The 25,816-nt window shown below is 44.8% G+C and overlaps 2 protein-coding genes across 2 annotated transcripts in view; both read right to left on the bottom strand.

The window, feature by feature from the left end:
- LOC141171879 (uncharacterized) overlaps nucleotides 1-25,816 on the bottom strand; it is a 307,194-nt gene that overhangs the window by 176,696 nt on the left and 104,682 nt on the right. The gene's annotated exons all lie outside the window — the stretch shown is intronic.
- Nucleotides 2,263-11,730, bottom strand: LOC141171884 (uncharacterized). Its single transcript, XM_073655521.1, has 7 exons — nucleotides 11,646-11,730; nucleotides 5,579-5,728; nucleotides 5,348-5,449; nucleotides 5,150-5,273; nucleotides 4,969-5,066; nucleotides 4,680-4,770; nucleotides 2,263-3,642 (listed from the first exon to the last, which is right to left on the bottom strand). The coding sequence occupies exons 2-7, from the start codon at nucleotides 5,654-5,656 to the stop codon at nucleotides 2,810-2,812; spliced, it is 1,326 nt and encodes a 441-aa protein (XP_073511622.1). The 5' UTR covers nucleotides 5,657-5,728; nucleotides 11,646-11,730; the 3' UTR covers nucleotides 2,263-2,809.

Raw genomic sequence — 25,816 nt, 5'->3', positions numbered from 1 at the left:
GGCGCGTTCACATCCACTGTGGCTGTAAGTATTCTATAGGATTCATGCTACACTCTTTTTGCTGCCGTTCTTTAATCTTTTTTCCTACTTAGGTGCATTTTCTAGGCTTTAATATGTATTAGGATAAACTTTTACCCTGTAGCCTAAGAGGTCAGGGCACTGATACCACTTATAAAGATCTGCTGTCCCCGGTATGAGCTATCTATATTAGTACCTATATATAGACAGCGGTATGACTAACCTCTTATATAGCAACTACTTCTGACCTACCTCACAAGCACCTGCACTTTTATGGAATGCTTCACTGCATTTTAGCAATATATTCTTATTTTTGGCAGCCCAATTATGTATTTACATCAGAAAAGAATCATGTTAATTTGTCTCATGCTCCTCATTAGTGCTCCTCCATTGTTTTACTATTAACTGTCTCTGTTTCTGCGATTCATATTTTTTCCTGTATAAATTATAATTAATAACATTTTGTAATTTTTTCACTATTATATGGGACTCTGACTTGAAGTTTTTTCCTCTTGTTTCTTATGTATGGAGGAGCATGTGGGGCCCATTATACTGTATACTGGTTGGCCCACGACTTTGTCAAAGTTTTTCATTTTGGCCCTCTGCATGTTTTGAGTTTTACATTCCTGATGTAGAATCAGTCTGGGTAAATGTACATGGACATGGCAATAATGGAAAGCTGCTAATTGGAGTTTGCTACAAGCCTCCTAATATAGCTGAACACGTAGAGGATGAAATGCTGCAACAAATTAAAAAGGCAACAAAAACAAGTCATGGTGAAAATTGTTGGATCCCTTGAAATTGTTCCAGAAAATGAAGTAATTCTCCCAGAAAATTATTGCAATTACATGTTTTGTTATACACGTTTATTTCCTTTGCGTGTATTGGAACAACACAAGAAAACAGAGAAAATAAGGCAAATTGAACATAATTTCACACAAAATAGGCCGGAAAAAATTGTAGGTAAACAACTTTGTTTCAAGCATGTGAAGCTTGTTCACACGCAATTGTGGCAAGTAACAGGTGTGGGCAATATGAAAATCACAACTAAAACTAGATAAAAAAGGGAGAAGTTGATTCAATCTTTGCATTGTGTGCATATGTGTGCCACACTAAGCATGGAGAAAACAGAAAAAGGAGAACTGTGAGGATTTGAGAACCAAAATTGTTGAAAAATATCAACAATTTCAAGGTTATAAGTCCATCTTTAGGGATCCGCATGTTCCTTTGTCCAAGGTACGCATCATAATCAATAAATTTACAACCCATACAGTCAAATATGGTGGAGGTTCAAAGGTGTTTTGGGGTTGGTTCGCTGCCTCTGGCACTAGGTGCCTTGACTGTGTGCAAGACATCATGAAATCTGAAGATTAGCAAAGGATTTTGGGTCACAATGTAGTGCCTAGTGTCAGAAAGCTGGGTTTGCGTCCTAGGTCATGGGTCTTCCAGCATGACAATGACCCCAAACATACTTCAAGAAGCCCCCAGAAAATGGATGGAAACAAAGTGCTGGAGAGTTCTGACCAGCAAGGAGTCTGGATCTAAATCCCATTGAACACCTGTGGAGAGATCTTACAATTGCTGTATGAAGACAAATATTACAGTTTGAGAGTCCTCAGTTTTTGATGCCATCTTTTCAGTTAGCCATTAGTCAGTAAGCTTTCGAGACTACTCAGGTCTCTTCATCAGACATAGTATAACACAAAATCTGAAGAGTCACATATTTATACACAACATGGCACAGGAATAATGCAATAGATAACACAAGTGATGTGAAGCAGAAATATCAGTTTTGGAAAGGGAGAAGCAGTTGTGGCCGTAAAAATGTGTGGCCACAAGTAGATCTATTCTTTTTGTCTTTTTTTGTGTGGCGATGAGAATTCATCCTTGTTCTAAGTTTTTGCCCTGTCTCCCCTACATACAGACCCCCAGTTGGACATTTGGTACATATAATTAAGTACATTAGATGTGATGAAGCTGAAAGTACCTGGGATATTGTGGTCCTGGCGTAAGTTGGGATCTTTATCTTGTCCGTGGTCATTATAAATGGACAGGTTTTACATATACAGTGGATGAGGATGAATTTTGTAAGTTTCACCACAAAGGTGAAACTATCCTCCCGGTCAGTTTGCTTTCCCTTCCAGTACCTTTTCATTCTAATAATGTTAGGTTTTTGAGAGATTATACTTGTTCCTTCTATTTTTTGTTCTCCTTAGCTTGCCTTCTTTGCCCTATATGAATGTGTTTTTGTTTCTCATTCAAGGTTTTCGTAATTTACTTCATACTTTTCTTTCCCCTTGTTGACAGTGTGTTGCAGCCTCCCCTCTGGTTCCTCAGGAGGTACGAGAAACTCCTCAACGGCTTATTAAGGAGTTAGGTCTGTGGTGATGTTTTTAGTTGGGCAGCTAGGGCCTTTCTTGTCTGTACAGAGACTAGTTGGGTGTAGTTGTGGCATTCTCCCCTGTGTGGGTTCTCCGGTGGTTATCAAGATGTGCTTTTGGATAAAACATTTCCCACATTTTGAACATGAAAAAGGCTTCTCCCCTGTGCGAATTCTCTGATGTTTATTAAGATGTGATTTCTGTACAAAACATTTCCCACAATCTGAACATGAACAAGGCTTCTCCCCTGTGTTGGTTCTCTGGTGCTTATCAAAATCAGATTTCTGGTTAAAATATTTTCCATATTCTGAACATGGAAAAGGCTTCTCCCCTGTGTGAGTTCTCTAATGTTTGATAAGAGTTGATTTCTCTGTAAAACATTTCCCACATTCTGAACATGTAAAAGGCTTCTACACTGTGTGAGTTTTGTGATGTTTGATAAGAGTTGATATCGCTGTAAAACATTTCCCACATTCTGAACATGAAAATGGCTTCTCTCCTGTGTGAGTTCTCTGATGGTTGATAAGAGTTGATTTCTCTGTAAAACATTTTCCACATTCTGAACATGGAAAAGGCTTCTCCCCTGTGTGAGTTCTCTGATGTGCAATAAGAGTTGATTTCTCTGTAAAATATTTCACACATTCTGAACATGAAAATGGCTTCTCCCCTGTGTGAGTTCTCTGATGTATATTAAGATACGATTTCTGTACAAAACATTTCCCACAATCTGAACATGAAAAAGGCTTCGCCCCTGTGTAGGTTCTATGATGTGCAATAAGAGTTGATTTCTCTGTATAACATTTCCCACATTCTGAACAGGAAAATGGTTTCTCTCCTGTGTGAGTTCTCTGGTGCATAACAACATTTGATTTCTGATTAAAACATCTCCCACACTTGGAGCAAGAAAATCTATTCTTCGCTGTGTGATTTTTTTGATGTTTAAGAACAGACTTTTTGAGAGGAAAACTATTTCTATATTCTGAATGTGAAAATGGCTTCTTTGCATTAGGAGCAGTTTGTTTTTTAATGCTTATTTTGTGACTTTGATTTTCCTTAGTAGTCGGTAATGAATCAGAAGACAGGACCTGTTTCATAGGATCAGATGACAGATCTTTGCTGTGAAGGGATGATGGTATATCTGGGGAAATGTCATTCACTTCAATTATATCCTGTGGGATCTGAAAACCGTCTGATTTGAAAATTGAAGATGTCAGCTGTCCCTCTGATCTCCTGGTACAGTTATCTGCCAAGAATAAAACCAATTATTATTTTTTAATAAAAAACACTTGAATTTTATATTTTTGAACATTTCTACTTAAACTGTCTGTAAATAAAGGCAAGTTATATAAAAAAAATCACTTATTCACCAGGACAATGACCATCTAATAGAAAACCTCATAGGATGAACCAGTAGAGCGTCGTGTTCAGCTGTTTGTTCATTCTGCCTCCCAAATATGGAGTAAAAGGCGCAGGCTCTGTCCAGCCACCAAGATTAGGGAGCCTGGGACCGGTAGTACCATCCAGTCTGGCAGTATGGGTGTGTGTGCTGTCCAGCTGGAGTAATCTGCTCCCTGTTTCAGCCATATGGAAAGCACCGAAGCCTATTAAAGCTGGAAGCATATTGCCGGAAGCTGCCAGATCCAGCCTTGTTCTCCTCTGGTCCAGTCCTCTGTGCTCAGCTCAAGGCTTGTGTATTTGTTTCCGGTTGTGACCTCGGCCAGTTTACTGACTACTCTCGTGTCTTCTGATTTTGTATTTTCTCTGCCCTCTTGGTTCTGATCCGGCTACCTGATTATTCTTCTTCCCATCTCACTCCACAGAATAGCAGGTAACAGCAGGTAATATTCAGCAGCACAGAAGGGAGAGAAGGTAGATTCATCCAATAAGATATCAGGGATCTAGGAAGCCAACAGCATCATTACCCTCCGCTTTCTCTTACAGACCCATCAGAACATTTCTTCAAGTGATTTTCTCACTTGTCAGCACTTTCTACGTACGCTGTCATTTGGCTTTGTAGTTTACAGATTGGGGCAGGTAACGGTCAGCGTCTTCTAATCCCAGGGGGAAGGTGGATCCTCCAGGTTGTAAGTTCTATAGAAAAGGGCTTTCACAATTACACAAAGTAAATTGAATATTTTTGGATGGAGGAGAATGTTGAGGTCTAGCGGCAAAATGGTGATCACACGACTGTGATACGGCCGGACTACACGACTGATAAAGCAGCCACAGCCGGTGACAGAAGAATCTGTGACATCTCTGCATTTAGTGGTTACTACTCACCTGGGTAGTCATATGTAGGAATCTCCTCTTTACACCGCTCATCACCCCTCACATATGTTTCTGTAGTATTAATATGGGTCAGATCTTCACCCTGAAACAAATATTGTAAAACTCACAGACAGATGGAGAAGTCCCATCTATGATCAGCTCTAATCCTGCCATCTCCACCGGTCTCATTACACAAGTATAGAACATATAATCCTGGTGGATAAAACAAGACTGAGCACAAGACCTTCACAGCCGTCTACACATCATAGGGGAGATCTCATGACACCTTCTCTCCACCTACCTGATGATCCTGAGGAGCATTGGGATCTTCTTGTTTACAGTCCTGTGGAAGAAGAGGACGGGGACATCTCTCTGGTGTTGTCCTCTTACTGGATAGATCTGGAGGAAACACATACAGGGACTGAATTCATTCTTTCCATACAGATAATTATAGGCCGTGTGTATTTAGTCCTGTCTATTACCTGGTGATGTGAGGGGCTGGGGAACCTCCATCATGACGTCCTTGTACACATCTTTGTGTCCTTCTAAATACTCCCACTCCTCCATGGAGAAATAGACAGCGACATCCTGACACCTTATAGGAACCTGACACATACAATGATACCGTCATCTCCCCGATCCCTTCATAGTGTTACTGTATAATGTCCCAGCAGTGTCACCTCTCCAGTCAGCAGCTCAATCATCTTGTAGGTGAGTTCTAGGATCTGGTCATTAATGTCCTCATGTATCAGGGGGTGAGGTGGAGGCCCCGTGATTAATCTCTGGTTATGGAGAGACACATTAATAAATCTCACTACAGACATTTCCAGAGTCCTCACCTCTCCAGTTCTGTTCATCTGTTATTCCCATAGATAAGAATGATGTAATGTGACGTCATCAGAATCTCTCACCTCTCCAGTAAGCCGGAAGAGGATCTCTAGGGTGAGGTGTAATATCCTCTCCACCATCTTGTCCCTGTCTATATCCATCTTTGATAGGTAAATCAGGAAAATTTTCTTATATAGACGATCTTCACTGAGAGGATCCGGTATTGTAGACACCTGAACGAGAAGAAGATGAGCTGATGTAACATCATAAAAATCCTGTATAATAATACAATTACTGGAGATAATAAGGGAAACATATGAGGAGATTTATTATTTTTTATTTAGTTTTTTCTTTACATCTAGTAATAAAACCTATATATTTTAGGCCACAGACAACAAGAGATTTCTTCCTCGAAGTCTGCAGCTGAATATGTTTCTCATAGACTCACCTTCCATAATTCTCGTCTCATTTTCCGTCACTGGAATTGGCATTAGCAATAATGCAGGAGATATTTATTTCACGTGACATGAGAAATAACTAATTCATGATGAGGCAACATCTTCTACTATGGATCTAAAACCATATTTGGAGACAGTCCGTCACTGACTACATCTCCACTGGCCGTCTGTATGAATATTTCCCGTCTTCCCCAGACTGTAATCTTCTATCAAGTTAGATCTCATGTCTGATTCACACACAGAAGTTTGAGGCTTTTATAAGAGCTGTTTTGTTTGCACAAATGCCGCGGACAGAAATTATTTGATACTAAAGTCTACATGTACAGTGTATTATGGGTTCTATTTCTAGCCTTAGGCTTTCTTATAATACAAGAAAAAAACCAGAAAAAAAGCAGATATTAAAAGGTTTCAAAAGAAAATTTGCACCAACAATTCTTGTAAAAAGAAAAAACATGCAAAAAGTAGAAGACACATTTTGTAATTTTTTAACATGTTATGAACTCTTTTGGGCACCAGAACATAGATGTACACCTCAGGGATGGCACAGGTGCGGCTGCAATAAAATCCCTGGCAGTTTAACCACTTGCTCCTGCAAAAAGCAAACAAGGCATCTAAGAAGGTGTGACAGAGTTCAGCTGAATGCCCTCCTCCCCAAAGTACTGGGCCTGTAATGTACAAAAGTCTATTAGGCCGGGCCAGAGGCAGAGTTCCATAACTTACTTTTTAACGCCTCCATAAACATTAGACTAAAGTTACATGGAAGCACTGATTTTGGTTGACTATATAATGTATTTGGGGACCTCCCTACAGATGCAGTCAGTCATACAAACCACAGGAAAGCTGGAATATTTGTGTATGGGGGAGTCTGGAGAGATAGCCGTCTGCCAAATGATCCTTCAGCCAACACTTATCTCATGTGTATGGGGCAGTTAGTATTACACTGACAGGCAGTGATAATACACGGCACTACAGTAGTACAGTGCAACACCTGAGCAATCAAAGGCTTCGGTGTTGTATGATCGCACTAATGAGAGTTATTTTAAAAAGTTTATAAAAAAGGTTTAAAAAAAGTTTTAAAGTGAAAATATCACAGTTTTAGCAAAAATAAATATTTGTCACTATAAGGAAAACATGCATATAATGAGAAAATGGAGAGGGAGGTCAGCTCACTGCTTATTTAATGTACCTTGTCTGAAGAACACAGCATGGAGCCGCCCTGCCTAAGGGGCATAATGGGGGCATTACACTGTGTGGGGGGGCGTCATACATACTGCATAAAGGGCATAATGGGGGCATTACACTGTGTGGGGGGGCATCATACATACTGCATAAGGGGCATAATGGGGGCATTACACTGTGTGGGGGCATCATACATCCTGCATAAGGGGCATAATGGGGGCATTACACTGTGTGGGGGGCATCATACATACTGCATAAGGGGCATAATGGGGGCATTACACTGTGTGGGGGGCATCATACATACTGCATAAGGGGCATAATGGGGGCATTACACTGTGTGGGGACATCATACATACTGCATAAGGGGCATAATGGGGGCATTACACTGTGTGGGGGCATCATACATCCTCCATAAGGGGCATAATGGGGGCAATACACTGTGTGGGGGGCATCTTATATCCTGCATTAGGAGCATAATGGGGGCATTACACTGTGTGGGGGCATCATACATACTGCATAAGGGGCATAATGGGGGCATTACACTGTGTGGGGACATCATACATTCTGCATAAAGGGCATAATGGGGGCATTACACTATGTGGGGGCATCATACATACTGCATAAGGGGCATAATGGGGGCATTACAATGTGTGGGGGGCATCTTATATCCTGCATTAGGAGCATAATGGGGGAATTACACTGTGTGGGGGAATCATACATACTGCATAAGGGGCATAATGGGGGCATTACACTGTGGGGGACATCATACATTCTGCATAAGGGGCATAATGGGGGCATTGCACTGTATGGGGGCATCATACATCCTGCATAAGGGGCATAATGGGGGCATTACACTGTGTGGGGGCATCATACATCCTGCATAAGGGGCATAATGGGGGCATTACACTGTGTGGGGGCATCATACATACTGCATAAGGGGCATAATAGAGGCATTACACTGTGTGGGGGCATCATACATACTGCATAAGGGGCATAATAGAGGCATTACACTGTGTGGGGGCATCATATATACTGCATAAGGGGTATAATGGGGGCATTACACTGTGGGGATATCATACATCCTGCATAAAGGGCATAATGGGGGCATTACAATGTGTGGGGGGCATCTTATATCCTGCATTAGGAGCATAATGGGGGCATTACACTGTGTGGGGGCATCATACATACTGTATAAGGGGCATAATGGGAACATTACACTGTGTGGGGCATCATACATCCTGCATAAGGAGCATAATGGGGGCATTACACTGTGTGGGGCATCATACATCCGGCATAAGGGGTATAATGGGGGCATTACACTGTGGGGACATCATACATTCTGCATAAGGAGCATAATGGGGGCATTGCACTGTTTGGGGGCATCATACATCCTGCATAAGGGGCATAATGGGGGCATTACACTGTGTGGGGGCATCATACATACTGCATAAGGGGTATAATAGAGGCATTACACTGTGTGGGGGCATCATACATACTGCATAAGGGGCATAATAGAGGCATTACACTGTGTGGGGGCATCATACATACTTCATAAGGGGTATAATGGGGGCATTACACTGTGGGGACATCATACATTCTGCATAAAGGGCATAATGGGGGCATTACAATGTGTGGGGGGCATCTTATATCCTGCATTAGGAGCATAATGGGGGCATTACACTGTGTGGGGGAATCATACATACTGCATAAGGGGCATTACACTGTGTGGGGGCATCATACATACTGTATAAGGGGCACAATGGGAACATTACACTGTGTGGGGCATCATACATCCTGCATAAGGAGCATAATGGGGGCATTACACTGTGTGGGGCATCATACATCCTGCATAAGGGGTATAATGGGGGCATTACACTGTGGGGACATCATACATTCTGCATAAGGGGCATAATGGGGGCATTGCACTGTGTGGGGGCATCATACATCCTGCATAAGGGGCATAATGGGGGCATTACACTGTGTGGGGGCATCATACATCCTGCACAAGGGGCATAATGGGGGCATCATACATACTGCATAAGGGGGATAATGGGGGCATTACACTGTGTGAGGGCATCATACATCCTGCATAAGGGGCATAATGGGGGAATCGTACATCCAGCATAATGGGCGTAATGGGGGCATTACACTGTGTGGGGGAATCATACATACTGCATAAGGGGCATAATGGGGGCATTACACTGTGTGGGGGCATCATACATAATGTATTAGGGGCATAATGGGGGCATTACACTGTGTGGGGGGCATCATACATACTGCATAAGGGGCATAATGGGGGCATTACACTGTGTGGGGGCATCATACATACAGCATAAGGAGCATAATGGGGGCATTACACTGTGTGGGGGCATCATACATCCTGTATAAGGGGCATAATGGGGGCATTACACTGTGTGGGGGCATAATACATCCTGTATAAGGGGCATAATGGGGGTATTACACTGTGTGGGGGCATCATACATACTGCATAAGGGGCATAATGGGGGCATTACACATCCTGTATAAGGGGCATAATGGGGGCATTACACATCCTGTATAAGGGGCATAATGGGGGTATTACACTGTGTGGGGGGCATCATACATCCTGCATAAGGGGCATAATGGGGGCATTACACTGTGTGGGGGCATCATACATAATGTATTAGGGTCATAATGGGGGAATCGTACATCGTGCATAATGGGCGTAATGGGGGCATTACACTGTGTGGGGGAATCATACATACTGCATAAGGGGCATAATGGGGGCATTACACTGTGTGGGGGGCATCATACATCCTGCATAAGGAGCATAATGGGGGCATTACACTGTGTGGGGCATCATACATCCGGCATAAGGGGTATAATGGGGGCAATACACTGTGGGGACATCATACATTCTGCATAAGGGGCATAATGGGGGCATTACACTGTGTGGGGGGCATCATACATACTGCATAAGGGGCATAATGGGGGCATTACACTGTGTGGGGGCATCATACATCCTGCATAAGGGGCATAATGGGGGCATTACACTGTGTGGGGGCATCATACATCCTGCATAAGGGGCATAATGGGGGCATTACACTGTGTGGGGGCATCATACATCCTGCATAAGGGGCATAATGGGGGCATTACACTGTGTGGTGGCATCATACATCCTGCATAAGGGGCATAATGGGGGCATTACACTGTGTGGGGGCATCATACATCCTGTATAAGGGGCATAATGGGGGCATTACACTGTGTGGGGGCATCATACATCCTGTATAAGGGGCATAATGGGGGCATTACACTGTGTGGGGGCAACATACATCCTGCATAAGGGGCATAATGGGGGCATTACACTGTGTGGGGGCATCATACATCCTGCATAAGGGGCATAATGGGGGCATTACACTGTGTGGGGGCATCATACATACTGCATAAGGGGATAATAGAGGCATTACACTGTGTGGGGGCATCATACATACTGCATAAGGGGCATAATAGAGGCATTACACTGTGTGGGGGCATCATACACACTACATAAGGGGTATAATGGGGGCATTACACTGTGGGGATATCATACATTCTGCATAAAGGGCATAATGGGGGCATTACAATGTGTGGGGGGCATCATATATCCTGCATTAGGAGCATAATGGGGGAATTACATTGTGTGGGGGCATCATACATACTGTATAAGGGGCATAATGGGAACATTACACTGTGTGGGGCATCATACATCCTGCATAAGGAGCATAATGGGGGCATTACACTGTGTGGGGCATCATACATCCGGCATAAGGGGTATAATGGGGGCATTACACTGTGGGGACATCATACATTCTGCATAAGAGGCATAATGGGGGCATTGCACTATGTGGGGGCATCATACATCCTGCATAAGGGGCATAATGGGGGCATTACACTGTGTGGGGGCATCATACATCCTGCATAAGGGGTATAATAGAGGCATTACACTGTGTGGGGGCATCATACATACTGCATAAGGGGCATAATAGAGGCATTACACTGTGTGGGGGCATCATACATACTGCATAAGGGGTATAATGGGGGCATTACACTGTGGGGACATCATACATTCTGCATAAAGGGCATAATGGGGGCATTACAATGTGTGGGGGCATCATACATCCTGCATAAGGGGTATAATGGGGGCATTACACTGTGGGGCATCATACATCCTGCATAAGGGGTATAATGGGGGCATTACACTGTGGGGCATCATACATCCTGCATAAGGGACATAATGGGGGCATTACACTGTGTGGGGGCATCATACATCTTGCATAAGGGGCATAATGGGGGCATTACACTGTGGGGGTCCTGTACTCTCAGAACAATACGTTTCCTCCCTTCCTGTCTCCATAGTTGGGTCGTATGTATCTATTACAGGAAACAGAACAGAAACCTTAAGATTCTTATAAAGGGGCAACACAAGACCCCAAAAGAGCCTCCGTGCTGAAGGGGTTAATGCCCCCTGCGCCCAGTAATGGGGGTCTCCACATACCTCCACCTGCAGAGCCGCCACCACATATATGGCTGTTGTGTGCGCACAGGACCTGTGATGAGGTCACAGGAGGGGAGGAGTCAGGGGTCACATGATCAGGGGCCTCAGTGGATGCAGGACTCTGTTGTGCTGGTTGTCATGGTGCTGGATGAGCTGAAGTTTATGTGTGGGGTCAGGAGGGGTTTACAGTGTGGATGTAGCAGAGCCGCGCGTGTACGAGGTGTACGGAGCGGAGACGTGCGTGTACGAGGTGTACGGAGCGGAGCCGCGCGTGTACGAGGTGTACGGAGCAGAGCCGCGTGTGTACGAGGTGTACGGAGCAGAGCCGCGCGTGTACGAGGTGTATGGAGCAGAGCCGCGCGTGTACGAGGTGTACGGAGCAGAGCCGCGCGTGTACGAGGTGTACGGAGCGGAGCCGCGTGTGTACGAGGTGTACGGAGCGGAGCCGCGCGTGTACGAGGTGTACGGAGCGGAGCCGCGCGTGTACGAGGTGTACGGAGCGAAGCCGCGCGTGTACGAGGTGTACGGAGCAGAGCCGCGTGTGTACGAGGCGTATGGAGTGGAGCCGCACGTGTACGAGGTGTACGGAGCAGAGCCGCGCGTGTACGAGGTGTACGGAGCAGAGCCGCGCGTGTACGAGGTGTACGGAGCAGAGCCGCGCGTGTACGAGGTGTACGGAGCGGAGCCGCGCGTGTACGAGGTGTACGGAGCGGAGCCGCGCGTGTACGAGGTGTACGGAGCAAAGCCCCGCGTGTACGAGGTGTACGGAGCAGAGCCACGCGTGTACGAGGTGTACGGAGCGGAGCCGCGCGTGTACGAGGTGTACGGAGCGGAGCCGCGCGTGTACGAGGTGTACTGAGCGGAGCCGCGCGTGTACGAGGTGTACGGAGCGGAGCCGCGCGTGTACGAGGTGTACGGAGCAGAGCCGCGTGTGTACGAGGCGTATGGAGTGGAGCCGCACGTGTACGAGGTGTACGGAGCAGAGCCGTGTGTGTACGAGGTGTACGGAGCGGAGCCGTGTGTGTACGAGGCGTACGGAGCAGAGCCGCGCGTGTACGAGGCGTACGGAGCAGAGCCGCGCGTGTATGAGGTGTAAGGAGCGGAGCCGCACATGTACGAGGCGTACGAAGCAGAGCCACGCGTGTACAAGGCGTATGGAGCGGAGCCGCGCGTGTACGGAGCGGAGCCACACATGTACGAGGTGTAAGGAGCGGAGCCGCACATGTACGAGGCGTACGGAGCGGAGACGCGCGTGTACGAGGCGTAAGGAGCGGAGACGCGCGTGTACGAGGTGTACGGAGCAGAGCCGCGTGTGTACGAGGCGTAAGGAGCGGAGCCGCGCGTGTACGAGGTGTACGGAGCAGAGCCGCGTGTGTACGAGGCGTAAGGAGCGGAGCCACACATGTACGAGGTGTAAGGAGCGGAGCCACACATGTACGAGGTGAGCGGAGCGGAGCGTGTACGAGGCGTATGGAGCGGAGCGTGTACGAGGCGTATGGAGCGGAGCCGTGTACGAGGTGTTCGGAGCGGAGCCACGTGTGTACGAGGTGTACGGAGCGGAGCCGTGCGTGTACGAGGCGTTAGGAGCGGAGCCGCACGTGTACGAGGCGTAAGGAGCGGAGCCACACATGTACGAGGTGTAAGGAGCGGAGCCGCACATGTATGAGGTGTACGGAGCGGAGCTGCGCGTGTACGAGGCGTATGGAGCGGAGCCGTGTACGAGGTGTACGGAGCGGAGCCACGTGTGTATTAGATGTACGGAGCGGAGCCGTGCGTGTACGAGGCGTAAGGAGCGGAGCCGCACGTGTACGAGGCGTACGGAGCGGAGCCGCGCATGTACGAGGCGTATGGAGCGGAGCCGTGTACGAGGCGTATGGAGCGGAGCCACGTGTGTACGAGGTGTACGGAGCGGAGCCACGTGTGTACGAGGTGTACGGAGCGGAGCCACGTGTGTACGAGGCGTATGGAGTGGAGCCGCACGTGTACGAGGTGTACGGAGCGGAGCCACGTGTGTACGAGGCGTATGGAGCAGAGCCGCGCGTGTACGAGGTGTACGGAGCGGAGCCACGTGTGTACGAGGTGTACGGAGCGGAGCCACGTGTGTACGATGCGTATGGAGTGGAGCCGCACGTGTACGAGGTGTACGGAGCGGAGCCGTGTACGGAGCGGAGCCACGTGTGTACGAGGTGTACGGAGCAGAGCCACGTGTGTACGAGGTGTACGGATCGGCCAATAGCTTTTGAGCAACATACAATCCCCTAAAGTGACCCCATTTCGGACACTGTACCCACCAGGGAAGTCATCTGGAGTGTAATGGGCGTTCTTATCCCCAGGTTTCTCACTGATTTCTTTACCGCTCGGTTGTGTGTAAATAATATTACATTTGCTCAGAGCCGCAGCGAGTGGTTCAGCCAGGGGAGGACACACCGCCGATGCAGCCGCAATCGGGCCCAGAGGTGGAGGGGCCCATGCAGGAAGGGGCGTACTGCTCAGGCAATAGACCACGTAGCTGCTATGGGACCCCTCAGTCAAGGGTCCCGATGCTGCTTAACCCCGTCCACTCCCACCCGTAATGATTTTTGATACCAAGGGCAGAGTGCGGGCATTGAAAAAGGGGGCGTGTCATGCAGGAGAGGCGGCAGCCAATGAACGTTTCCCCATCAGACTGATGAGAGCGCTCATTGGCTCCTGTGTCCGTCCTCCTGCAGGGACTTACACTGGGTCTTCTGCCTCCTGCTGGTCCCTTCCCAGCAGCATCTCCTCAAACAGTAGAGGGTGGGGGAGAACAGTTCACAGCATGCAGGGGCAGGAAGCTGAAATCAGGCCTATCTGCTGTGTCCCCTCCTCCACAGTGGGTCCTGCAGCCCTTTCCAGAAGACCCTGATACCATTAAAGATTAGTATAAGAGAGTATGTATATGTGTGCTGGGCTGCCACCAGGAAATTCAGGCCCCATGCTGGCAAAATTTTTGGTTCCCCTTGAGACTCCGCCCAGGCTCCACCCCAGCTCCGCCTCCACTCCTCGAACCTTCCACAGTCACACCGCCCACTCTTGGAAAAACTCCACTTCTGCACCAAGTCCTGAGGGTTTGTGCCCACGGTCAGGAGCCGCCTGTGTCCCAGAAGCTGTGAGATAGCCACGTGGCTTTTGCCCTCATTTTATGCAATTGAGTGGCGCGATTTTTTTTTTGTAAATGTAGACTTTCCTCATAGATGTTAGTCTGTGGAGAAAGTCCACATGTGAACCCGCAAGAGAAATTGACACGCTGCGGGTCTGAAAGACGCACCGCATGTCAGTTTCCACGGGTGATCCGCAGGTGCACAGAATCGCATAGTTGACATGGGATTTCTAGAAATCCCATGCACTATTCTGTAACACCTGGCCACTGCAGGTTTGATGCCGCATAAACACGCAGTGTCAAACCCGCAGCGGCTCCTGACTATGTGCACATACCCTAACAGTTCCCATAGAACACCAGATCACACACATAGCCAGCAGATTTTGTTTTGGCCAAAAGATTTTGTAAGCCGCCACCACAACAAGGTAGACTCTCCTGGCCGGGGCCTGCTCTACTCTAACCTATTAAACATTTCTTAAAATATCCAGTACTCTTTTTAAGTATATTTTTATTTATTTTTCTTTAAGGGAATTTGTCACATACATTTTTTAAAATGACCAATAATATCACATACCAGGGACTAATACCGCCACACTATGACCAGACCACATATTACCACCACATAGTGACCAAATATTACTACTGTACATACAAGGAACAAATAACACCACACGATGACTGGCGTACATATTACCACCACATAGTGACCGAATAATACCACGTACAAGGGACAAATACCGCCACAACATGACCAGACCACATGTTACCACCAGATAGTGACTGGTGAATATGGATCATTAATGAAAAAACACAATATCAATTACCATAAGTGCTATTATACACAGAAGCTCTGTACATAGTATACAGTGTATAGTGTCAGTGTCCAGGTAATACAGGGATCACCAGTGACATTATACACAGGTGCTCTGTATATAGTGTCAGTGTACAGGTAATACAGGGATCACCAGTGACATTATACACAGCAGCTCTGTATATAGTGTACAGGTAATACAGTTATCACCAGTGACATTATACACAGGAGCTCTGTATATTGTGTCAGTGTACAGGTAATACAGTGATCACCAGTGACATTATACACAGGTGCTCTGCATATAGTGTCAGTGTACAGGTAATACAGGGATCACCAGTGACATTATACACAGGAGCTCTGTATATAATGTCAGTATACAGGTAATAAAGGGATCACCAGTAACATTATACACAGGAGGGAGGGTTAGGGAGCAGCAACACTGAATCCAAACAGGGTGAAGATAGTCCACTGAAGAGTGCCGGTTCCGCTGGTGAGCACAGCCATTTGAAGAAAACGAAAAGGAGAAAATCGGCACTCCAACAGGTAAAATATGAAAAATCGTTATTGGACCATTTAAAAACAGGAGAAAAATGTAAAATTCTTACTCATTTCTGGTGCTGGGGTTGCATCCTTAGTCATAGGAGATAAGAAAAGGACAATTAAGTCATATATATACACGCACAATGGAGTCACATGACACAAAATGAGAAATCAATTAGACATGCAAAAGGTGTGCAAGAAAAATCACAGCCACAGTTCACATTGAAGGCAATTAGATCAAATACAGACAAGGTGATCATTGCAAGAATCACACAACAAGCTACACATGCAAAACACCATGATGGTGAAAAATAAGATAGAATTAAACCTCATACTCTTGTTCATGCTTATTTGTATCCCACTCTGTATATAAACTGTTTATTGCAGGAAATTTGTGTAATAACCACCGATGTTTGTTACCAGGGGATTAGCCATATAGGAACACAGCTCCGGGATTAAGTATGCAGGTGAGAGATCACAGGGTTAAAATATTGCAAATGCCATCAACCGTTATCACAACCAAACCAGAACCAATGGGACCAGTTTACAGTGGGTCCAGAAAGTATTCAGACCCCTTTAAATTTTTCACTCTTTGCTTCATTGCAGCCATTTGGTAAATTCTAAAAAGTTCATTTTTTCTCATTAACCCCTTTAAAGCCCATGAAGTACTAATACGCGTCAGTGCCCTGGGCTTTAAAAGCCTGACCCGTATTAGTACGTCATCACGATCGCGCGCGTACACAGGCTGTGCGGGCGTGATCGCCGCCGGGTGTCAGCTGATTGTCACAGCTGACACCCTGTACTATGTGCAGGGAGCGGTCCCGCACCGCTCCCAGCACATTAGCCCCCGCAATGCTGCGATCGAATTCGATCGCAGCATTGCGGAGGCAAAGGGAGGTGATCTCAATACTCACCTCCTCTTCCGGCCTCCAGCGCTGTGTGCCGCGGCTTCCCGGGTGTTGACATGACGACCCGATGTCGTCATGACAACATCCGGGTCACCAGACAGCAGGAAGATTGTTTGGACATGCGCAGTGCATCTCCAAACTATCTTCTCCCTGTCCAGCGCTGACTGTTTTTTTTTCCACTTTTTCATTTTTACGTATCAATTTGTGAAGCACCTGGGGGATCCAAGTTCTCACTATGCATCTAGATAGGTGCCTTGGGGGGTCTAGTTTCCAAAATGGGGTAACTTGTGGGGTGTTTCCACTGTTTAGGCACATCAGGGGCTCTCCAAACGCAACATGGTGTCCGCTAACAATTTGAGCCGATTTTCCATTCAATTTGTTAGCGGACACCATGTCGAGTTTGGAGAGCCCCTGATGTGCCTAAACAGTGGAGCTCCCGAACAGGTGACCCAATTTTGGAAACTAGACCCCCAAGGCACCAATCTAGATGCATAGTGAGCACTTGGAACCCTCAGGTGCTTCACAAATTGATTCGTAAAAATGAAAAAGTGAAAAAAAAATACTTTTTCATTTTTACGAATCAATTTGTGAAGCACCTAGGGGTTCCAAGTTCTCACTATGCATCTAGATAGGTGCCTTGGGGGGTGTACTTTCCAAAATGGGGTCACTTGTGGGGGGTTTCCACTGTTTAGGCACATCAGGGGCTCTCCAAACGCAACATGGCGTCCGCTAATTATTCAAGCAAATTTTACAATCAAAAAGTCAAATGGCGCTCCTTCCCTTCCGAGCCCTGCCGTGCGCCTAAACAGTGTTTTTTCCCCACATATGGGGTATCTGCGTGCCCAGGGAAAATTGTACAACAAATTTTGGGGTCCATTTTTTCCTGTTACCCCTGCGAAAATAAAAAAAATTGGGTCTAAAGTAACATTTTTGTGAAAAAAGTTCAATGTTCATTTTTTTCTTCCACATTCCAAAAATTTCTGTGAAGCACCTGAAGGGTTAATAAAGTTCTTGAATGTGGTTTTGAGCACCTTGAGGGGTGCAGTTTTTAGAATGGTGTCACTTTTGGGTATTTTCTGTCATAAAGACCTCTCAAAGTGACTTCAAATGTGATGTGGTCCCTAAAAAAATGGTTTTGTAAATTTTGTTGGAAAAATGAGAAATCGCTGGTCAACTTTTAACCCTTATAGCTCCCTAACAAAAAAAAATTTTGGTTCCAAAATTGTGCTGATGTAAAGTAGACATGTGGGAAATGTTATTTATTAACTCTTTTGTGTGACATATCTCTCTGATTTAAGGGCATAAAAATTCAAATTTTGAAAATTGCTAAATTTTCGCCAAATTTCCATTTTTTTCACAAATAAACGCAAGTGATATCGAAGAAATTTTACCACAATCATGAAGTACAATATGTCACGAAAAAACATTCTCAGAATCAGGGGGATCCGTTGAAGCGTTCCAGAGTAATTACCTCATAAAGTGACAGTGGTCAGAATTGTAAAAATTGGCCTGGTCATTAACGTGCAAACGACCCTCGGGGGTAAAGGGGTTAAAGTACACTCTGCACCCCATCTTGACCAAAAAAAACCCAGAAATATAGAAATTTTTGCACATTTATTAAAAAAGAAAAACTGAAATATTACATGGTCATAAGTATTCAGACTCTTTGCTCAGACACTTATATTTAAGACACATGCTGTCTATTTCCTTGTGATCATCCTTGAGATGGTTCTACTCCTTTATTGGAGTCCAGCTGTGTTTAATTAAACTGATAGGACTTGATTTGGAAAGGCACACACCTGTCTATATAAAACCTCACAGGTCACAGTGCATGTCAGACCAAATGAGAATCATGAGCTCAAAGGAAATGCCCAAGGAGCTCAGAGACAGAATTGTAGCAAGGCACACATCTGGCCAAGGTTACAAAAGAATTTCTGCATTACTCAAGGTTTCTAAGAGCACAGTGGTCTGCATAATCCTTAAATGGAAGAAGTTTGGGACCACCAGAAGTCTTCCTAGACTTGGCCGTCCAGCCAAACTGAGCAATCGTGGGAGAAGAGCCTTGGTGAGAGAGGTAAAGAAGAACCCCAAGATCACTGAGGCTGAGCTCCAGAGATGCAGTAGGGAGATGGTAGAAAGTTCCACAAAGTTAACTATCACTGCAGCCCTCCACCAGTTGGGCCTTAATGGCAGAGTGGCCCGGTGGAAGCCTCTCAGTGCAAGACATATGAAAGCCCTCATAGAGTTTACTCAAAAACACATGAAGGACTCCCAGACTATGAGAAATAAGATTCTCTGATCTGATGAGATGAAGATAGAACTTTTTGGTGATAATTATAAGCGGTATGTGTGGAGAAAACCAGGCACTGCTCATCACTTGCCCAATACAATCCCAACAGTGAAACGTGGTGGCAGTATCATTCTATGGGGGTGTTTTTCAGCTGCAGGGACAGGACGACTGGTTGCAATTGAAGGAAACATGAATGTGGCCAAGTACAGAGATATCCTGGATGAAAACTTCTTCCAGAGTGCTCTGGACCTCAGACTTGGCCAAAGGTTCACCTTCCAACAAGACAATGACCCTAAGCACACAGCTAAAATAACAAAGGAGTGGCTTCAGAACAACTCTTGACCATTCTTGACTGGCCCAGCCAGAGCCTTGACCTAAACGCAATTGAGCATCTCTGGGGAGATCTGAAAATGGCTGTCCACTGTAATGCAGCAGCATTACTGTAATGGTCCAGGGTGTGTTTTGGCTGACCATGTACCTCCCTCTCAGGTGACTGGTCACATGACTGTGACATCACACAGGTCGTGTGCACACAGAAGGTCTGATCACATGACTGTGACATCACACAGGTCCTGTGTGTGCACTGGATGGATATATATACCCTGGTAGATTTGAGACAGGTGTGAAAGGCATGAGGCCTGTTCCCGTGTGGGACACCGTTAGTGTGAGGCCTAGTGAAGAGTCCTGAAAGGCAGAGGCTGGATGTCAAGTGTGAAGACATACCAGTAGCCTTTGAGGGTACAAGGGCTGGAGACCCCCATCTGGGAAAGCCGGCTTGGAAGGCAAGAGTCCTGGAAGGCGAAGGCTGGATATTGTAGGTGAGAAAACATACCAATAGCCTTGGAAGGGACGACGGCTGGAGATCCCCATCTAGGAAGCCGTAAAGCCACAGTGGTGGCAGAACCAAACTGACTGAAGCAGCTAAAACCCGGCAAAGGTAAAAACACTGCTTGATGTGGACATTTATATTATTACCTTGCTGAAGGTTGTACCTGGAGCCAAGTGGGCGTAGCTGCCACTGGAAAGGCTCGTGGACATTATATGTGTGATATGCGGTTTATGATAAAATAATAAACTGCGGCATTGTGAAATATCGGAAAGACATGGCATGTGTGCTTTAATTGACCCGGTGAGGAGAGTGTCCCCCAGTATGATGACTAGCGCTGATTTACACCACCAACATTCACCATCCAACCTGACGGAACTGGAGAGGATCTGCAAGGAAGAATGGCAGAGGATCCCCAAATCCAGGGGTGAAAAACTTGTTGCATCATTCCCAAGAAGACTCACGGCTGTACTAGCTCAAAAGGGGCTTCTACTCAATACTGAGCAAAGGGTCTGAATACTTATGACCATGTGATATTTCAGGTTTTCTTTTTTAATAAATTTGAAAAAATTTCTACATTTCTGTTTTTTTTCAGTGAAGATGGGGTGCAGAGTGTACGTTAATGAGGAAAAAAATGAACTTTCTAGAATTTACTAAATGGCTGCAATGAAACAAAGAGTGAAAAATTAAAAGGGGTCTGAATACTTTCCGTACCCACTGTACCTTCTCTCCCTTCTGTGCGGCTGAATGTGCTCATATGGTCCCTACAAGACCAGGTCCAGTCTTTCTGACCAAACTTCACTTTTATGATCGACAACATTAAATGTCCAGTGAGGGCCAAGTGTGAATTTCTGTACAATAACAACAGAGTTTCCCTTTATCCTGACTCTTCATTTTCTTTCTAAACCGGCTAACTTCAAACAGCGATAAACTGTACAAAACACATTACACCTGTGCCATGATATATCTCTAAGCTGTGCGTGGCTGATGGCTGTAATATACATTTATTCCCGCCGGCAGGAGATGTGGTGGCATGGCTCGAGTCCTGGTTTCATGGATTCACTCCACGTCATAAATTCCATTATGTTTTTGATCCTAATGAATTCAGATTCCTGTACAATCTCTCCTGAAATGGGGGCACTAATACTTTATCTACTCTTCTGGTCAGGATTCATCATACCTCCAAGGGTCCACCATAAATGAGTGTAAATCAGATTTAGTGTTGCCCTCCACCCAAACATACCTTATTGTTGGCAATGTAACATGTTTTTTCATTGCATGTCTTTTTTTTGTATAGGTTAATTCTGTATGATAGTTTGATTGTGGTGTGGTCGGCCTGCCTCACTTATGTGAGTTTGTAACTCCCTGGTAGTTTAAAAAATGGTCTCCATTGCCTCTTCCAAATGCCTGAGACCAAAATTTAAGACACCTCAGCTTTGTACTAGTATAAAAAGTTCTCTTTAAATGTCTTACGATACTTTAGATTGTCAAGAGCCACCGAGCCCCAGGCTCTATTTACCCCAGAGAGGTTTCACCACTAGCTGCTACTCATGTTTTACTGATGAAGACTGTTGCGTTTAATATTTTCAGTAGATGTTTTATTGTCTGCATATTGTCCTTTCCTACAGCTAGTTCTGTGTTCCTGATCAGGCTCCATTCTTCAAATCTGACGTCTTGTCACTTTATATGGTGATAACTTTGAAATTCTTCACAAAGGATAATAGGAAACAAATGGACCTTACAAATTATTTCCAACTACTCTTGAATCCGGCAATACCCTATATGCGGTTGTACACTACTGTATGGGCACATGGCAGGATAAGAAGGAAAGGAGCGCCATTTGAATGCAGATCTTGCTGGGATAGTTTGCAGACACAATGTATTGGGGGCACTGTTCATGGTCACCTGTGAGTTCAAAAGATGGCCACCGCAAACAGGCTTGGTGCGATCCACTTTGTATTCCAGATCCCAGGGATTGCCTTTCTCATCACCTTTTATCCCTCTACATGGATCTGGACTTAGACAGAGACCCCTAGGCTTGGGCCACGGTGTTACCTGCTGTTCTGTGGAGTGAGATGGGAAGAAGAATAGTCAGGTAGCCGGGTCAGGACCAGGAAGGCAGAGAAAATACAAAATCAGAAGACACAAGAGTAGTCCGTAAACGAGCCGAGGTCACAACAGGAATCAAATACACAACCCGGGAGCTGAGCACAGAGGACTGAACCAGAGGAGAACAAGGCTGGATCTGGCAGCTTCCGGCAATATGCTTCCAGCTTTAGTAGGGTGCGGTGCTTTCCAATTGGCTGAAGCAGGGAGCAGATTACTCCAGCTGGACAGCACACACACCCATACCGCCAGACTGGATGGTACTACAGGTCCTAGGCACCCTAATCTTAGTGGCTGGACAGAGCTTGTGCCTCTGTGCCTTCCAGGGCTTCTGGTTCCGACGTCTCCTCCATTACCAGAGCCTCTTGCAGAATTAATTAAGCTGCTCCTGGTAACAGAAGCAGACGTCGCAAGAGCGGATCCCAGAGAAGATGGGACACACCATATGCAGAAGCCTAGGAAACCTGTCATCAGGATTTTGCTAAGTACACAACAAGCATCTCAGTTTAGCGCCGTTATACTGATTAAAATGATACCTAGGTTGAAGAAATCCGTTTTGTGGTTCTTGTTTCATATGTGTGTGCAGTTTTGAGTTAATGAGATGCTTGTGCTCCAGGGTGGGCCTGTGGACGCGGCTTTTTTGGTGCTCTGGCCTTATTGTCATCATTCTGGCTTAAATGACAGGTCACTGAACCTTCAGCAAAATTACTGTTATTTTGAACAGTTAAGCAAGTTGAAGATGAAATGATCTGTAAAAGGCCTAAAGTTCAAGATGACACATTTCCTTTGTATTTTAGGCTAAAAAAAAGAAAAAAAAAAAAAAAAAATATATATATATATATATATATATATATATATATATATATATATATATATAATAACAGAGGGTGTTATGTTTGCATCAAGAATTTGTTGAAATTTCATTCAATCCATTCTTCCCTCTACCCGTGAAATGTTCCCCGTGCTATTGGCTGTAACACAACCCCAAAGCATGAATGATTCACTCCCAGGCTTAATAGTTGGTGAGATGTTCTTTTCCTGAAATTCTGTGTCCTTTCTTCTCCACACATATCTTTTGATCAATGTGGCCAACGAGTTCTACTTTAACCTTATCGGTCCAGTGTAGTGGTTTCCAAAATGCATCAGACTTTTTTAAATGTTCTTTTGCGTACTCCTGATGCTGAATTTTATGGCGAGGACGCAGGAGAGTTTTTCTTCTGATGACTCTTCTATGAAGGCCAATTTGTGCAGGTGTCTCTGAACAGTAGAACAGTGTACCACAATTTCAGAGTCTGCTAAATCTTTCTGAAGATCTTCTTCAGTCAAGTGGGGGTTCTGATTTACATCTTTAGCAATCCTAAGAGCAGCTCTCACTGAAATTTTGCTTGGTCTTCCAGACCTTATCTTGACCTCCACTGTTCCTGTTAACTATCATTTCTTAATTACATTTCAAACTGAGGAAAGGGCAACTTGAAAACGCTTTTCTATCTTCTTATATCCTTCTCCTGCTTTGTGGGCTTCCACCACAATCCTTCTCAGAGTGCTAGGCTGCTGCTTAGAAGAACCCATGGTTGCTGTTTTTTGGCACAAGGTTAGACAAGGCTGGGTTTTTAGAAAGCTGGAAAATCTGCCTTACCTGGCCTTTGCTAACGATGATGGTGAACAAGCCATAACCCTTACAGGCTAATTAAGGTCTGAAACTTTGGTCAAAGTTATCTGAGCACACAAATCTCCAAGAGTGCCCAAACTTTTGCATCTGCCCATTTTTCCTTTTTGTAATTTTTTAAATATAAAAAATACATTTTTTTGCCTAAAATATTAATTAAATATCTAATGTTTTAACTTTAGGTCTTTTAGAGACAGTCATTTTGACTACTGGTGCCCAATCTTTTACATGCCACTGTAAGAGGATTCTTCTCACTATAGTAATGCCAAATACATAGAGGCTAAATGTGGTTTGGGCGCACTGCAACGTTCAGATGCGTGGGGGAGATTTGACTTTGGGAGAGCGGATATTGCTGGACTGGTTCATGGAAGCCATGATGCTTTTCATTAAGCTTTGAGCCCCTAATAATGTGGAAACCTCTATTTTTCCACTGGCAGATGATGGACCTGATTTTGTGAGATGAGTAGAGTTTTATTGGTATAATTTTCATCTACATAACATTGTTTGGTGGTTTTTTATTCCATATTTGGGAGACAGAATGAACAAACAGTTGAACACCACGCTCTACCGGTTCATCCTATGAGGTTTTCTATTAGACTGGGAACTGTCATTGCCCTGGTGAATAATTCAATATATTTATAGAACTTACCCTTTTTACTAATAGTTTAAGTAGAAATGTTAAAAAATATAAATTTCAAGAATATTTTATTCAAAAATAATAATCATTTTATTATTCTTGGCAGATGACTGTACCAGGAGATCAGAGGGACAGCTGACATCTTGAATTTTTAAATCCGATGATCTTGAGATCCCACAGGATACAATTGAAGTGAATGACATTTCTCCAGATATCCCATCATCCCTTCACAGCAAAGATCTGTCATCTGATCTTTTGAAACAGGTTCTGTCTTCTGATTCATTACCGACTACTAAGAAAAATCAAAGTCACAAAATAAGCGTTAAAAAAGGAATTGATCCTAAAGCAAAGAAGCCATTTTCATGTTCAGAATATGGAAATACTTTTCTTCAACAACAAAAAAATTCACACATCGCAGAATAGATTTTCTTGTTACAAGTGTGGGAAATGTTTTAACCAGAAATCAGATCTTGTTAGACACCAGAGAACTCACACAGGGGAGAAGCCTTTTTCCTGTTCAGAATGTGGGAAATGTTTTAGCCAGAAATCAGATCTTGTTAGACACCAGAGAACTCACGCAGGGGAGAGGCCTTTTTCATGTTCAGAATGTGGGCGATGTTTTAACCAAAAATTTTAACTTCTTAAAGGGGTTACTTAGAAGAAGAAACAAAATAATTCAGCTCACCCACTGAGGAATCCAAAGCTCAGGAAACCAGCAGTGCAGCAGGAATATGAATCGAGAGCAGAAAAAAATCCAGCTTCAATGATCCTAAAGACTTTACCGTCTGAATCGCATCTACTAGACCATATTCCCCCTCTAGGGGTTGTGACATCCATGCTGTTATTGCAGATTTTTCATATTTATGCAATAAAGCAATGTTTTTACTGGATCATTGAAGCTGGATTTTTTCTGCTCTCAATTTTTAAAGGGGTTATCCACTACTTGGACAACCCTTTGTCATTCCTCATGTTTGACCTCATTAAATGTGACACCAGAGCTGATTGGGCGCAGGGCTCACATGGCGTAACAGCTTGACATGAGCCCCGGGAACACAAGTGCTGACACCGCTGGAACAGCACCAGCATGGGAGGTTTGAATAATTGTTGTAAAAAAAATTGTAATAAGTGTAAATTTTGTAATATGCGTATGTATATATTCAGTGTGTTCATTAATAGAGATTTGAATCCTTAGTTATAGAAATATAGGTTTACCAAAAGATCATAGCATGACTGAAAAGTAGAGAGATGTTATCTTTGCTGTCAGAAACA

This window comes from Phyllobates terribilis, unplaced genomic scaffold, assembly GCF_046119375.1.
Source record: "Phyllobates terribilis strain yellow unplaced genomic scaffold, ASM4611937v1 Scaffold_12__6_contigs__length_324123572, whole genome shotgun sequence".
Lineage (NCBI taxonomy): Eukaryota > Metazoa > Chordata > Amphibia > Anura > Dendrobatidae > Phyllobates > Phyllobates terribilis.
The sequence above is the reverse complement of the archived record's forward strand: the minus strand, read 5'-3'. Positions and strand labels throughout refer to the sequence as shown.

Bases quoted from the DNA above. Each gene is read 5' to 3' on its own strand.
- LOC141171884 (XM_073655521.1), bottom strand. From the start codon at position 5,656: ATGGATATAGACAGGGACAAGATGGTGGAGAGGATATTACACCTCACC. The intron at 4,771-4,968 runs GTAGGTGGAGAG...TATTTGTTTCAG, and splicing joins ATGCTCCTCAGGATCATCAG to GGTGAAGATCTGACCCATAT. The intron at 3,643-4,679 runs GTGAGTAGTAAC...TATTCTTGGCAG, and splicing joins TCCTACATATGACTACCCAG to ATAACTGTACCAGGAGATCA.